Below are 14,034 nucleotides of genomic sequence, written 5' to 3' on the forward strand. Positions count from 1 at the left end.
TAATAAAGTTCTGAATATTGTTATCTGTTTCCGAGCTTGTTTTCATTGTTAATAATAATGGTGAGAAGTCAGTGTCTTCATATAGAGAAGTACAATTTATTCATTATTAATAATGCATAACTAACTATAACTAAGCAACAATTCAAACTGGTAGCCCTTCGTATGACTCACCCATACCCTCAATGTCAAAAGGTCGGTGACTCCTGACTGGACAATGAAACCACTTCACACCTTTATTGGAAATGTCACTTTACCACCACCAAAATCTATTTGTTAATACTGGTTAAATTTGATATTCACAAATGCAAATTAATTACTATTAATTGAAATCAAAAATTATACTGACTGTGAAACTCAGACCCTAAAGCTTGTAATACTTTTGAGATGTTTGGACTTGTAGATCTATAATTTGATGCTTTTTAAAATCCTTTTTTTATCTATCATATTTTATATTTTGTCTTTTTTTCATGATGCAGAGCCATTGTTACTTCTTGTTTATCCTCCTGGCACTAATGTTATTTGATCAAATGTTTGCTTAAACATTGACAACAACAAAAAAAAGATCAGCGTGAAGAACTCTTTAAGCAGATTCAGGAAGTTTACACTTCTATCGATTCTGACTAATTGAAAAAATTGAACATTAGGTGTAATCAATTGGTTACTAAGAATGATATTAGAGCCCCGTCTTTACTCATCTGCATTCGCCTCGAAGCCTCGATACGGAACATCAGTTCACGATTAATCGTACGTCACTTCCGCCTCGGTAGCAGCAGAACAAAATGGCGGCTGTGTTGGAGCGAGTAGATGGATGTGTCGCTCCAGCGGATTCGGACTCGTTGACGCCGCGTCAGAGCAGCCCCCTGCCCGAGCAGCACCAGAACAACCCTCTGCTTGGACTGCCCATCGTTGCGATCGAGGCAATCCTCAACTTCCTGTCCTATGACGAGATCAGCCTTCTGCGCGCGGTAAGGACGCGCGCGGCACCGCGCCGGCTGCATGAACGTTCAGTTCCAATGAGCAGCTCGTATTGTTGGACAAATTCAAGTACTGAGAGCAATTAAACGCCATAAATGCACACCCGTACGCGCAGTCACTGTTTTTGTAAGTTTGTCGTTATTCCTGACATCGTGCAGGTTCTGTATTACTGTGTGAAAGATGTGCTGAAACTATGACTGTATAAGAGAACTGGACTGAGTAACCTGCTGGTCCCCCAAAACCAAAATCCAGAAAAACCGTTATTACTCTGATACATGTTTTAACATCGTCTTGCGAGTCCCAATTGTTTTCCTGATACTTGTTCTTTAATGCAAGTTATTCCAAGTTATAAACTGGCCAATCAGAGGCCTCATTTTAAAAGATGACTGAAGGCTAAAGAAATGTAGACTAGAGCTGTGTCTGAATCCCCCCCACTCACGCTATAGCGCACTAAATAGTGTGTTCACCATTTCCTAGTGCTGTCCGAATCTACTAATTCCAAAATCAAGTGCACTTGAAATTTCCCAAAAGTCTTTGCAAAAAAACTAGCGTGCATCGATGCTCACTGGATTACCGAATATAGACCACAATGCATTGCAGTCGAACAGTTTCGGACAAAAAATGTTTAAGTGTATTTAATCAACCATCCACATTTTCACCATCATAACACAGTGGAGTCATAAATAAACATTGTGAAATGTTTGTATTTATTAGATTTTCTCTTTGTGAAATTGATGACGTCATATCCAACGTTTAAAAACACGAAAGAAACGTAGTGAGTATTGTGTCCGAATTGCCTCTAAAATCCAGGGCACTAGATAGTTTTTCACTAGTTAGGGGTTTGGGTGGGAATTCAGACACAACCTCAGACTCACTCTGTCCAGTTCTCTTATACAGTCAACAGGTAGAACCATACTTGAATTACTTGAAAATCTGCTGTAGTTTACTTCATTTTCCAACGGCTGCAGTTCAACAACAGAAACCAAAGTGCTCCATCAGCTACATGGAACGGTTACTTTGTTCACACATGCTTCATATTTGGACTTGTGTATAGAAACAGAAATATTCCTGGTATCACCCCTTCAATCCGCCATTACATATAGATGCTGTCTGCTCCAGCGGTGCGGACAAGAGAAGCAGTTCCTCACTTGTCATCATCCTCACCTGCCATCGCAAGATGTCTACTAATGATAAAATATGCATCTGCTAATCTGTTCTATTCAGTTGGAATATTTTACTGAAATAATGTTATGCATCTACATCTTTCAGTTCCCAAGAGGCTCCTAAGATCGTTTTTTTTTTATCTGTGGCGACCCCGAAATGGGATGAGCCGAAAGGTGAAGAAGAAGAATCAATAACTTTATAGACAAAATAAATAACTAATGTAATAGTTGTTTTTGGCATACTTTTAAGTGTAACATATATTAAAGATTGTATTTTCCTCCTAGATAAAATGTACAATAAAAATGATAAAAACAATTATTTACGATTCAACTTTTAAAGTTTAAAAGACTCAAAACGCTGCAACCAAAATCCAAGACACTAATTAAAATGTACAAAAATAAGAAAAGGAGGAAGGTTTGTAATCGCAGGAAAGGTTGGCATTAGCAAAGATCTGATCTTTGTGAATCTGATCTGGTTTTCTTCTGTCAGTCATGATCTGATCTGTTCTGGAGAAAGTTGTTCTCAGGTGTCTGCACAGGTGAGCGGTCAAGTCTTCTTGAAACTCTTGCAGACTCTATCAATAACAGTGAAATTGTTCCAATTGTTTGTTCTTTTATCGGTCACTCATTTTGTAACGAGCTTTGAACTCCTGCTCAGCACTTTTATGCTCTTTCTGCGCAAATGTTATTGATCTGACTTGAAAAGCAAGAAGATTTGTGACACTCTTATTAAATAAAAATGAGCAGCTGCTCTGTCCTGAACTAATGGGAAACAAAAAATTAACTATTTTTTTCCCTTCATTTCTTCCAGGAGTTGCGTCTTAAAAATAACTTGTGACGGTCAAACTCGCAAATTCAGATTACAGATGTTAGACTCCTCACTACACACTTAACACTTTTCTCAGACAGACATGGACATTTTCAAATCCAGGATCATAGGATGAAAACAAAGATCTGATCGCGATCATAGATTTATGTGGGTCTGAAAAGCTGCGCATGGAGGAGACTGATTGACAAGGTCTCCAGCCAATCAGGATGCAGAACAGGGTGTGCTGTTTAATCAAAAAAAAAAAAAAAGCAGCAGCATGATCGCTCTGAGACCAGGTGAACTGCACTGTGGAAAGAGAAGACTGTATTCTGTTCTATCTGACAGGCATGGGGGGTTCAGATAGAGGCACAGACTGTAAGGAGGGAATAAAAGTCACATTCTATGAGGGTCTCAGTCATGTGGCCAGATTAAAAAAAAATATCATGGGTCTCTGATGGAGTTTGAGGGCCAGGCCAAACGTGTAGGCAGCCCCGGTCCAGGCCATGGTTTGAGGACCCCTGGTGTAGGGGAAGAATTTGGGTTTGGTCTGCCTGTAGAGGGCGCTCCTGTGCTCCTGTTTGTTCCTATGTGGTTGCTAATAAAGTTCAATAGCAGTCCATTAGTTTATGTTTTGGTCTGACTGTGGGGTTGCCACAAACAAGTATTTTAATGGTCGACGATTATTTTTTTCCGATTAGTCGACTAATCGGGTCATGCACCAACTGGATTTAAAGTACACATCTGAATCATTAGCTTTAAAATAACGAAAAACTAGATGAAGATGCTAATTCTGATAGCTGAAGATCCTGAAATTGATAACTAAAAACCCTGAAGCTGATAGCCAGCTAAAATATGAGTTTAATGCCAAATTAGCCTAAAAAACTGAAAAAGGGCTAAATTAGCCAAAACAGCTAGCATGTAGCTGAAATATTAGCTAAACTCCAGAGTAGCCCAAAAACCTAATAAATGTCAAAATAGTCCAAAAAGCTAGCAGAATGCCATTATAACTTTAAACTTTACTACACTCTGACTCCATATAATATAAAGTAACGACTAATTGACTTTTGAATTAGTCGTCGACTATTTTGATAGATTATTTAACTAATTGTGGCGGCCCTATCTGACTGATTGCAAAAATGGCAGATGTAATCTCAATAAAATATCTCAAGATAGTTTTTTCAATCAAAATATGAAGTGATAAATAATGATGAAGGGCCAGCATTTCTTCAAGCTCCCCCGTCACTGATGCAGCTGTATCTGTAGGTCTGCTTCTGCTTCACTACTGCACTAGTTCAGAAGCTTACGAGACAAACATGGTGGTTGTCAAGCAGATTGGCCACAGACTGGGCCATCAGAGTGGTGGATTTCATCAAAGACTCTGTTGTTCTGCAGGTGTGCAAGCGTATGGACATGATCTGCCAGCGCGTCCTGAACCAAGGCTTTCTGAAAGTGGAGCGGTACCACAGTCTTTGCCAGAGACAAGTAAAAGCCCAGTTGCCCAGGTCAGTTCTTCTTCTGTCACATTAGTGTCTTTGTAAAAGACGTGCATTCAGACTTCCCAGGATGGAGCTCTGTTTACCAAGAAGGCATCTGAAGGTTTTCCTTGCTTTACAGAAGCTGAACAAATCCACTCCAATGTTTTGGTGAGGCGTTCAGGGTCTAACTCTGGTTTCTACCGACAACACCTCACAGTCCAGAAAATAAACCGCTCTCACAGCCATTCTGAGCCTTTGGTTCTTTTCTAATGTTCTCGCTTCAGACTTTACACATTAGCTTCAAGCAGGCTTCAGGGTGCGTCTGTTTAAGACTGTATCAGGGGATCTGTATCGTTTAGCATGGATCTGGATGAATCTGTGGGTCAGGAAAAAAACCTTGAGCCTAAAGATGGAGGATTCTGATTCCAGATGACTTATTTGTAATAGATGGATTTATTTTAATTCCCCATATCTTCATTTTGTCTTATAGCTGCAGTTTAAAGGTTTAATGAATAAGGCAAAGACAGAGGGGGCAGTGGACACCCCTGTTTTGCATTATGAAACTTCATAATAGATATGTCTGTGGGATTTCCACAGACATATCTATTTTGTGCTATTTTATGATTTTTTTGTGGCATACATGACTCTGCTGGAGTTTGTATGAACTGGCATGGGTCCAGATTTGCTCCATTTCTCCTCAAAGTCTCCATAAATTTCCCCATTGTTGTGAATTGTTTAGGCGGGAGTCTGAAAGAAGGAACCACTCCCTGGCTCGTCATGCGGACATCCTGGCAGCTGTAGAGACCCGCCTCTCTCTGCTTAACATGACATTCATGAAGTATGTGGACTCCAACCTCTGCTGTTTCATTCCTGGAAAGGTGAGCTGGAACGAGACATTTCTGTGCACAATAATCAATGAGCTGCTTCTCTGTTACGACCATCATTTCATCTTGAATTCACGGAGACGACCATAATACAGATGCTCTCAATTTTAGAAGAACCAGCAGGTGAACAGCTTGAAGCAGATGTTCTTTAAGCTTATCTAAAGTTTCTGCTGATGCTCTTGTCTCTGAAAACCAGGTTGATCACAGTAGAGCTGCCACGATTAGTCGATGACTAACTTAATAGTCGATTAGTTGTTACTTTATACTATATGAAGTCAAAGATGTAAAGTTGAAAGTCATAATGGCATTCTGCTAGCTTGATATTTATTAATATTTTTTGGGGTTCTTTTGGCAAGTATTTCAGCTACATGGAAGCTGTTTTGGCTAATTTAGGATTATTTTTTTTGTTTTTAGGCTATTTTGAAATTTAGCTAATATTTTAGCCCCATGCTAGCTTTTTTTGGTAATTTAGGGTTTTTTTTTCAAGTTTTTAAGGCTATTTTGGAGTTAGGCTATTTTTTACATACTAGCTGTTTTTGGCTAATTTTGGCTTTTTTCAGTTTTTTTAGGCTATTTTGAAGCTTAGCTATTTTTCAGCTACATGCTAGCTGTTTTTGCTAACTTAATTTTTTTTTTTAAATTTCTTATTTGGCATTTAGATAATATTTAAGCTGGCTATCATCTTCAGCGTTTTCAACTATCATGTTTAGCGTTTAAATCTATCAACTTCGGCTTTTTCAGCTATCAGCATTAGCATCTTCAGCGGCCAAATTCAGCTTACAGTTTTAACACTAAGTAATGCTGTATATCTAGTTCATAATGATGTTAAAAAGTTACTATTTTAAAGTTTTAAAAATGTAGTCTTAGAGTGTTCAATAAAAGTTTTCCTGTTCGGCCTGTGACATAAGGTGTGTTTTGGATTTTGCCTCCCTGTGTGATTGAGTTTGACCCTCCTGTCCTACGTCCTCAGGTCATCGATGAGATTTACCGTGTGCTGCGCTATGTGAACTCTACCCGAGCCCCCCAGAGAGCTCACGAAGTTCTTCAGGAGTTGAGGGACATCTCATCCATGGCCATGGAGTACTTTGATGAGAAAATTGTCCCCATTCTAAAAAAAAAACTACCAGGAACGGATCTGTCCGGCCGCCTCATCGGCTCTGCTCCAGGTTACTTTCCATTCTGCTCCTAATGGCTTCTCACTTGAAAAAGGTCCTCCAAAATTAGGTCTGTGAAGGAGGTCAATCCATGATAGGTGGATAATCCCTTTGGTGATCCATTGGTTTGTTTGAAACAGTTTTTTAAGTTTCCAGTCATTTACAGGATTTTGAACCATCAAACTTTTCCCTTTCTAAAAATGAACACGTTTGTGGTAAGTCAGTAGTTGTGACACGCCCACTGAGGCATTTTTTGAGCTCGCCATTGTACAGTCACATCTCATCATTTCGGCATGATTATTTTTTGGGGGGTGGGCATCAACACGGTTACATATAGAGTAAAGGTTTAAAACATTCTAATGTATCTCTAGGGGTGACAGTGTTGGAGGTCTGCATGTTTGTTTGTTTCAGCCATAATGTTGGACCGTTTTACACTGAATGAGCAGAGCTCAGTTTGAAACGGTCCCTTAAAGATGTTGGATGTACCTTCTTCTGCTTTCTGCTGGCTTCAGGTTTGAGGCTAGCTGAAGTTCTGAAATGCTCTGTCCTGTTCCCTCTCAGTGGCTGGACCATCCACATCACTGACCACCATGTCCCTGCTGGCCAAGAACACGCCGTCGCGCTCTGAGATGACAAAGGTGCAGCAGCAGGTGAAGGTAAACGGCGCCTCCATGACGGCTCTGCGCAGAGAAATGCAGGAGGTGCGGATGAAGCAGCTGGAGCAGCAGAAGCAGCTGCAGGACCAGGAGCAGAAGCTGCTGGAGCAGAGTCAAGTGATCGCAGAGCAGAACGCTCGCCTCGGTGAGCTGGAGCACAAGCTCCGGGAGATCCTGGACAGCCGCGCTGCCACCATGGGGAGGAGGGGGTCTACCGCCGCCGTCTCCACGTCTTCTGCTGTGGCGAGCACGCCTGCCACCGCGCTGACTGATAGCCGAGCCTCACTCGCAGGAGCAGACGACAGCTCGTCGCTGAAGCGAGCCCAGAGCCCAGAGACCTCAGAGCTTCCCCGACAGTCAAAGCGACTGCGCCAGAGGAAGTGAGGCTGGATGCTCTGCCCGTTGTTTGTGTCCAAGTCTTAACTCGCATATCAACACCCCCCAGTGATCCTAAACCATCAACCGTCTGTCTCAACAGCCAGTCTTTGCATATGGATCTTCAAGGATGATGGCTGCACCGCTTTGTCTGCTTTGTTTGACTGAGGCCTCAGGAGTCGGCAATTCAACTTTTAGATTCTCCTGACTCAAGTGTGAACATTTGAATGATTGAAAATACCAAAAAAACATGTTTCTCTAGAAGCTGAATCCACAGGTAACTGCAGATCCACTTGAGGGTCTGTAGGAGGTTGTGCTGACTTAAACCTCTGGTTTGGAAGCCAGCGGCAGGAATGATGCTCAAAATGACCTTTTCACCTGCTCTCTGATCTGAATCAGAATATTTTGTTTAGGACAGAAATTAGAGAATCGTAAAGTTCAGATCCTCCTCAAGACTGTCGAGACACTTTTGGTCTGTTTGTAGAGCTCCATCCGAGACCTCAGTCTCTGTGTCAAAACTGGGCCAGCCTAGAAATGTTTTGCACGAATCAACGCACCCGTTTGGAAGAAAACCTTTTGGTTCAAAACACTTTAACAAGAAGTAGAAATTCTTAAGCCCTGCCTTGGAGGATTGATGGTTACACCACTGGAAGAGGTGAAGAACACTGGAAGAACGAGTGGCTGAAGAACTTGTTTGTCTTTCTACTTTCTTGTTTAAAGCATCACCGTGGCCCACGTGCACATGTGCATTGGGCCTCCTCTGAGTCGTCATTTTCATTAAAAAAAAACGTTCTCTTCATGTTTTTGAAGCTGTGGATGAATTCTCATGTATGTGAAGGACATTTCAGTCAGATGTATCTATTAAATCTTAATATAAGGATGCCTGCAGGTATGTGTACGTCTCTGATTTGGATTTGTCTTTAATTTACTGAAGCAGAGAAGTCATGTAGCCCATTCAAAGTCAATGGTAGCTTTAAACTTTGCACTATTTCCATATTTTCTGGCCGGACCACCTTTGTGTTTTTTGGAGGATGGATATGGTGTATGTATGTGTTCAATCTCCACTGGTGATCAGATTAGTATGAAGGAAAAGAAACTAACCAGGTATTCTTCAGTAGGGGCGATCAAAGAGAGGTGAGTCCAGCGGTCCAGCGTGCAGACGAGGGGCATTTGGTGCACAGAAAGCTGCCTGCTGGTGCCTGAGTTCCTCTGACCGAGGCTCGGAAGGGTCTATTTGTGGGACAGCCACCCAGCGTTGTCGGCATCCGCCGGGTGCTTCTGCCCCATGGCGGTGCGTCACGACTGGCGTCTAAGCGTTTGTGTAAATCTTAGTCTTTGTGTAGATTTAAATAAAATCACAACCATAAATCAGGTATGCACTGCGTTTCCTAAAAACTTCAATATCTGGTGGATTGGGAGGGATATGGCCCAGAAGAACGCTCACAGCCGATGACCTCCTTGACCCCTCCCTGAGCGCAACTTCCACCAATGCGACCCGGACAGGCGGAGACCGAGCTCGTGAACGACCCTGGCGTCAGAGGGAGCCTCGCTTCTGGAGCCGCTCACGGAGGGTGGTGGGATAATATGATTTGGTATTTTATAATACTTCTTTAACTTTAAGGGAATAAAATGAATTTTGGATAAAAAGATCTTAACTTATTCACTATATGTTGATCAAATTTATGTAAAATGTTATTTTTATTAGGTCATTCGACATGAATATTACACTTTAAGATCGTTCAGATTAATTATTACATTTCTTTTTATTAACATTTGGATTATTTGTATAATGGTGGTATGATATGATTGAGTAGCTTTTATCAAATGAATACATTTCAATGGGATCACTTTGATAATATTTAAATAGACTGATCTGTTTGGGATGAAATTATTTTTCTGACAGAACAGCTCCCACTCTAAAGCAAACATTTCTGATGCCTTTGTAAAATGAAACATATTTCTGTAACTATTTACAATCCCCAAAATGTGTTCCATATCTTAAGTTCTAAAATAAAATTATTAAAAAAAAAACTCATAACTTGATCACCCAGATGCTAAAAATCACATTTAAACCTCTCAACTATCTCAAAAAATAAAGTTAATTTAAAAAAAAAATATCGCAAAAGGAAGTGACGTCATATACATGCGCGTGTTTGGGAGATGGGGATCGGGTAGACATAGCGACATGCACGTGTTAAGGTAAGCTCCCGTGTAGTAAACGACAGCTGGACCATTAAAGCTGGAGCTCGGTTTCTCTCTTCCCGGTTTTGACGCTGCGTTCACCGATGTACGTACATGAACCGTTCGAGGACGGAGGATCGAGGTGAGGCGGCTGAACCCGGTCCGCCCGACTCCTCAGGGGTTTTACTGAAAAAGGCGAAAGGCGCCGAACCTGCTGGAACCGGGATAGGAGGCGGTTCCGCAGACTCGGGAGTTGTCCAAGTTGCTTTCCATCAGCTTGACGTCAATACGTGCCAACATGAATCTCCATCCGTGTTTGTGCTTGGCTGCACGTAAACACATGCGGACAACATCAGCCAATGATCTGACCGTGAACGTTTTATTTGGTAAAACTGCAGGATTCCGTCCTCCACATATTCACACTTCACCTTAGACTGTGTGACAATGCTCTTCTTTACCTCGATCACGTGTCTTAAATACATCCGCAACCTAAAAGGGGCGGGGTCAAGGGTCACGTAACCTCAGCCTGCAAAAAGTGAGCAAGTTAAGAAAAAAGCAAACGTTTTGTCCCTCACCAAAATGCATATCCTTCAAGTATATGTTTTAAAGTATAATTGAGTATATTTCTCCAAGTGTACTTGGTACTCTTGGGGAAGTATCCTGGCAGTTTACTAACAAGTATACATCTTGGGACTAAACTGACCCGCCTTTAGTTTAGAAAAAGTAACTTTTCTGCTATTAGTTTAAAAAGTTTCTAAAATTTAACTAAAAATAACATTTCTGGAATGTTTTCTGACAATAAAATTCAAGTTTACCTTAAGTTCATGAAAGTATACATCAAACTTCTACTGATTAGTGTATGAAAATATATATTGAATATAGCAGAAATATCGCAAATGTAGGTGAAATATTTAGACTTGTCCAAATATATATTATATATATAATCCAAGAATGCTTAACATGAGTTTATGAACTTGTAAACATGAACTTGTAAGGTTGTACTATCTTAATTTTAGCTTTAAAAAAGTATACTTTAAAAATGACTTATTTTTGGTAAGGAGGGATAGTTTCTATATGCAGAAAAGAGCAAACGAGGAAACTAAAGTAACGGAAAATTGAACAATATTTACGTCATAAATGTCCTGATTGTTTTTCTTTTCCTCTATTAGATCGTTCACAAATCAAAGTACAAATGTCAGTAGTCCTGCCTGCAGAAGAGAAATAATCCACGACTCGTTTAATATCATCCAGAGGAATTCGGGGAAGCAGCTCAGTTGAGCTGAATAGAACCCAGTAGAATGATATCTGCTCAAATGAAAGGTCGATATTTTCAATAAAACATTCCATTTTGGAGGATATCATACATTTGTATTTTGATTTGTGAACGATCTAAGAGAGGAAAACCAATACAGTTAGGTAGGACATTTGTAAATGAATACTTTAAGAAATGTGTTCTCTGCCATCAGAAGGTCAAAGTAGAGCGTAAGAGATCATCTGATTAATCATTAGTGTAAATGCTCCTCCAGTTGGATCTGTGCTGAACAGAACCATTTTGTTTGTTGTTTTTGATATTCATTTTGCTCTTCCAGTTGTGAAATTCTCATGAGAAGATGAAGAACAAAGGTGGATGCTGGATGGACGGCCGCCTCAGGCAGCGGGTGGAGCAGGTGTAGACCCATTTATCAGTCATTTATCATTGTTTACTCCCACCAACCTCGTCTTCTCAGTGGGAGTTTATGCAGGTGTTTAGGTCATGCTAAATTACCAATATACAGAGCTTTTCTACCTTGATAACCCCGGGCTCACACTGCAGCCGTTACTGCTCCTGTGGGGACTAGCGGTCTAGGTACGGCAGATGACTCGCATTGGCGTGTGCTTCATATCTGCTCCCATCCTGGGAAATTTTCATACTTCAGTAATGTGAAACAAGTATGGCTGCCACAATTATTCGCCTAACCAACGACTAATCCACTATTAAAATGGTCGACAACTTATTTATTAATCGATTAGTCGTTAATTTATATTCTATGGAGTCAGAGTGTAGTTAAGATGAGCAAAGTTGTGAACGTTCAGCACCAAAAAATGCACTTTTTTAAAATATTTGAGTGAGTGAGACCAAAACTTTCTCTTTAGTGAAAAATAGTTCCTTGTTTCATATGCCAACCTCATTAGAGAGATCAGGAATATACTTTCCATCAAACTCAGTTTGACAGGTGACCTTTGACCCTTTATACCCTTTATATATAGAATTGATTTTAAATTGTTACGTCATCTTGAGGAGTGGGGCACCTGTCAAAATGTTTGATGGATGGTGTAGGGTCAAAGGTCACCTGTTAAAGTGAGTTTGATGGATGGTGTAAGGTCAAAGGTTACCTGTCAAAATGAGTTTGATGGAAAGTATAATCCGTATCTCTCACTCATTTGATCTAATCTTTTTTTAATACCAGAAACCAATGAAGAATAGAAGCTGCAAGATTCATTAAACGTTCAATAATTTATAATTGTTTTTTTTTCTGTTGTTATTTTAAAGCTAATGATGGTTAAGACGTGTGCTTTACATCCAGCTTACGTGTGACCCGATTAGTCGACTTATCAGAAAAAATAATCACTGATTAATTGACTATCAAAATACTCATTTGTAGCAGCAATATGTGTATTTTACATCCACTTTGTGCATGAATGACCCGAGTAGTCGACTAATAAGAAAAAATAATCAGTGGTTAGTTGACTATTAGAATAGGTAGAATATGGTCAAAGAGGAATCAAAAGATAAACATTATAGACTTCCCCTCTTTTAGTGTCAGTTTTCAAGAGATTTTTCTCATAAACTAGAATTATATCTTTTGTATTCAGTGTTCACACATTAAACACTAGGGCCCCCCAACTAATCAGGTTTTGTTTTTCTCTCCCCCGAGTATCTGGCCTCAAAAGACAGTGAATATGTGGACCTGTCGGAGATGGCAGCCAACCTTCAGAGACTCTACAGGTGACCTGGTCTCGTCTGCTCCGCCTGGCCTGAGGCTTTTCCTGCCTGGTGGTGTTGTGGCTGACGGGTGGAGGGTATGGGACGGCTTGCTAACCATGTCTTGTTTCTCCAGAGTGGACTACGGCAGAAGAAACAAGACTGCCTTTAGGATTCAGGTGGAGAAAGGTGAGGCACACACGAGCTGAAGCTTGATGTTCTTCTGGACTTTTTTTGATAGTTTTGAAACTCGTGTCAGGAGAGATGAAGTCCAGAATCCTGACCCCCTAAACTCTGGGGACAAGTGCTGTCATGGAAATGTGTCATTCTAAAGACCTTTTTTCCTGTGGTTTTTGAAGTGTATGAAGCGGTCAAGGAGGTGTCAGAGCTCAGTGACATAGAAAAGAAACACCTCGCCAAAAGAGCCAGGAGCCTCCAGAAGGATGGGTAAGGACACCCTGACACCAGCTGGAACCAGTCTCAGCTGGTGCTCCGCATTATTAGGCAGAATAAATATTCAAATAATACGGGAAAGAAAAGCGATCTCTCTGCTGAAAAGTGTGAACTAGTTGAGTGCCTCAGACTAGGTACGGAAACTTTAAATGTATTGCAAAAATGTAAACGTGATCATCGTACTATTTGAGATTTGTGGCTGATTCAGAGCACGCGTGAGTTTGTGCAGATAAAGACAGAATGAGGGAGCCAGACAAATCCTTCAGATTTAGAGAGCAGCGGCTAAAATACCATTACAAAGCAGCAGCACACATTTGAAGCTGCTGGTGTCCCTGGAGTCCACCAGCATCAAGAGGCTGCGGTTCTACGTAGAACACCCTTATCCATGCAGGGGGCCCAGACACGGATGAACTCATTTTCAAACAGTCTTGTTCACATCTTGGTTTCATTCACACCAAAAGACCTTTGTATGAGAATCTGTGACTGGTTGAAGAAAAAAAACAGCTGATGAGTTAAAAGGCCATGCCTGACCTGCTGCACATCCTCCCATCTCTCTTTATCTCCACCTTGTGCTCCATCTCTCTGTGTCCCAGTTTTTCTTGACTAACCTTTTTCTTGTAAACTCCTAAACTTAATTTCACCGCCAAGTCAACGTCTCTGCCCTCCTCCTTCCAGAAGACATATCGAGAACCTCCCTCACAGTCTTGTCGAAACCTTCACTTGCCGGTTCTTCAAAATGATGTTCACTCATTCTGAAGAACCTGCAAAACTCTGTTCCAACTCTAAATATGTCTTGCTGTGCTTCTCTCTCTGTTTTTTTTTAAATGTCTTCACCACTGTCTATTTATTCCAGCTGTGTTTGTATGTGTGCAGTGATGGTGGCAGCAGCTCAACGGATTCCTCTGACCAGGATGACGGTTTCCGTGACAACACTGTAAGTGTCTAGTG

General features: G+C 40.9%; 2 protein-coding genes across 5 annotated transcripts in view; both read left to right on the forward strand.

Moving 5' to 3' along the window:
* Positions 1-713: 713 nt before the first annotated feature.
* fbxo28 (F-box protein 28) lies at positions 714-8,378 on the forward strand. Its single transcript, XM_024261374.2, has 5 exons — positions 714-965; positions 4,339-4,448; positions 5,161-5,299; positions 6,276-6,471; positions 7,021-8,378. Exons 1-5 carry the CDS (start codon positions 780-782, stop codon positions 7,497-7,499), a joined length of 1,110 nt encoding a protein of 369 aa, XP_024117142.1. The 5' UTR covers positions 714-779; the 3' UTR covers positions 7,500-8,378.
* Positions 8,379-9,611: 1,233 nt separating this feature from the next.
* The window catches only part of nvl (nuclear VCP like), a 27,264-nt gene continuing 22,841 nt past the window's right edge, over positions 9,612-14,034 (forward strand). The window contains exons 1-6 of one of the 4 annotated variants that reach the window (XM_024261322.1): positions 9,612-9,689; positions 11,261-11,338; positions 12,587-12,657; positions 12,770-12,822; positions 12,993-13,080; positions 13,960-14,020. In XM_024261322.1, the coding sequence (XP_024117090.1) occupies positions 11,282-11,338; positions 12,587-12,657; positions 12,770-12,822; positions 12,993-13,080; positions 13,960-14,020 (330 nt within the window). In that variant the 5' untranslated portion in view covers positions 9,612-9,689; positions 11,261-11,281. Of the gene's footprint in view, positions 9,814-9,842; positions 10,058-11,260; positions 11,339-12,586; positions 12,658-12,769; positions 12,823-12,992; positions 13,081-13,959; positions 14,021-14,034 lie in introns of those variants that run through there. The other 3 variants (XM_024261323.2, XM_024261324.1, XM_036215652.1) reach the window with 3 other exon arrangements.

The sequence above is a fragment of the Oryzias melastigma genome, linkage group LG15, assembly GCF_002922805.2.
Source record: "Oryzias melastigma strain HK-1 linkage group LG15, ASM292280v2, whole genome shotgun sequence".
NCBI lineage: Eukaryota > Metazoa > Chordata > Actinopteri > Beloniformes > Adrianichthyidae > Oryzias > Oryzias melastigma.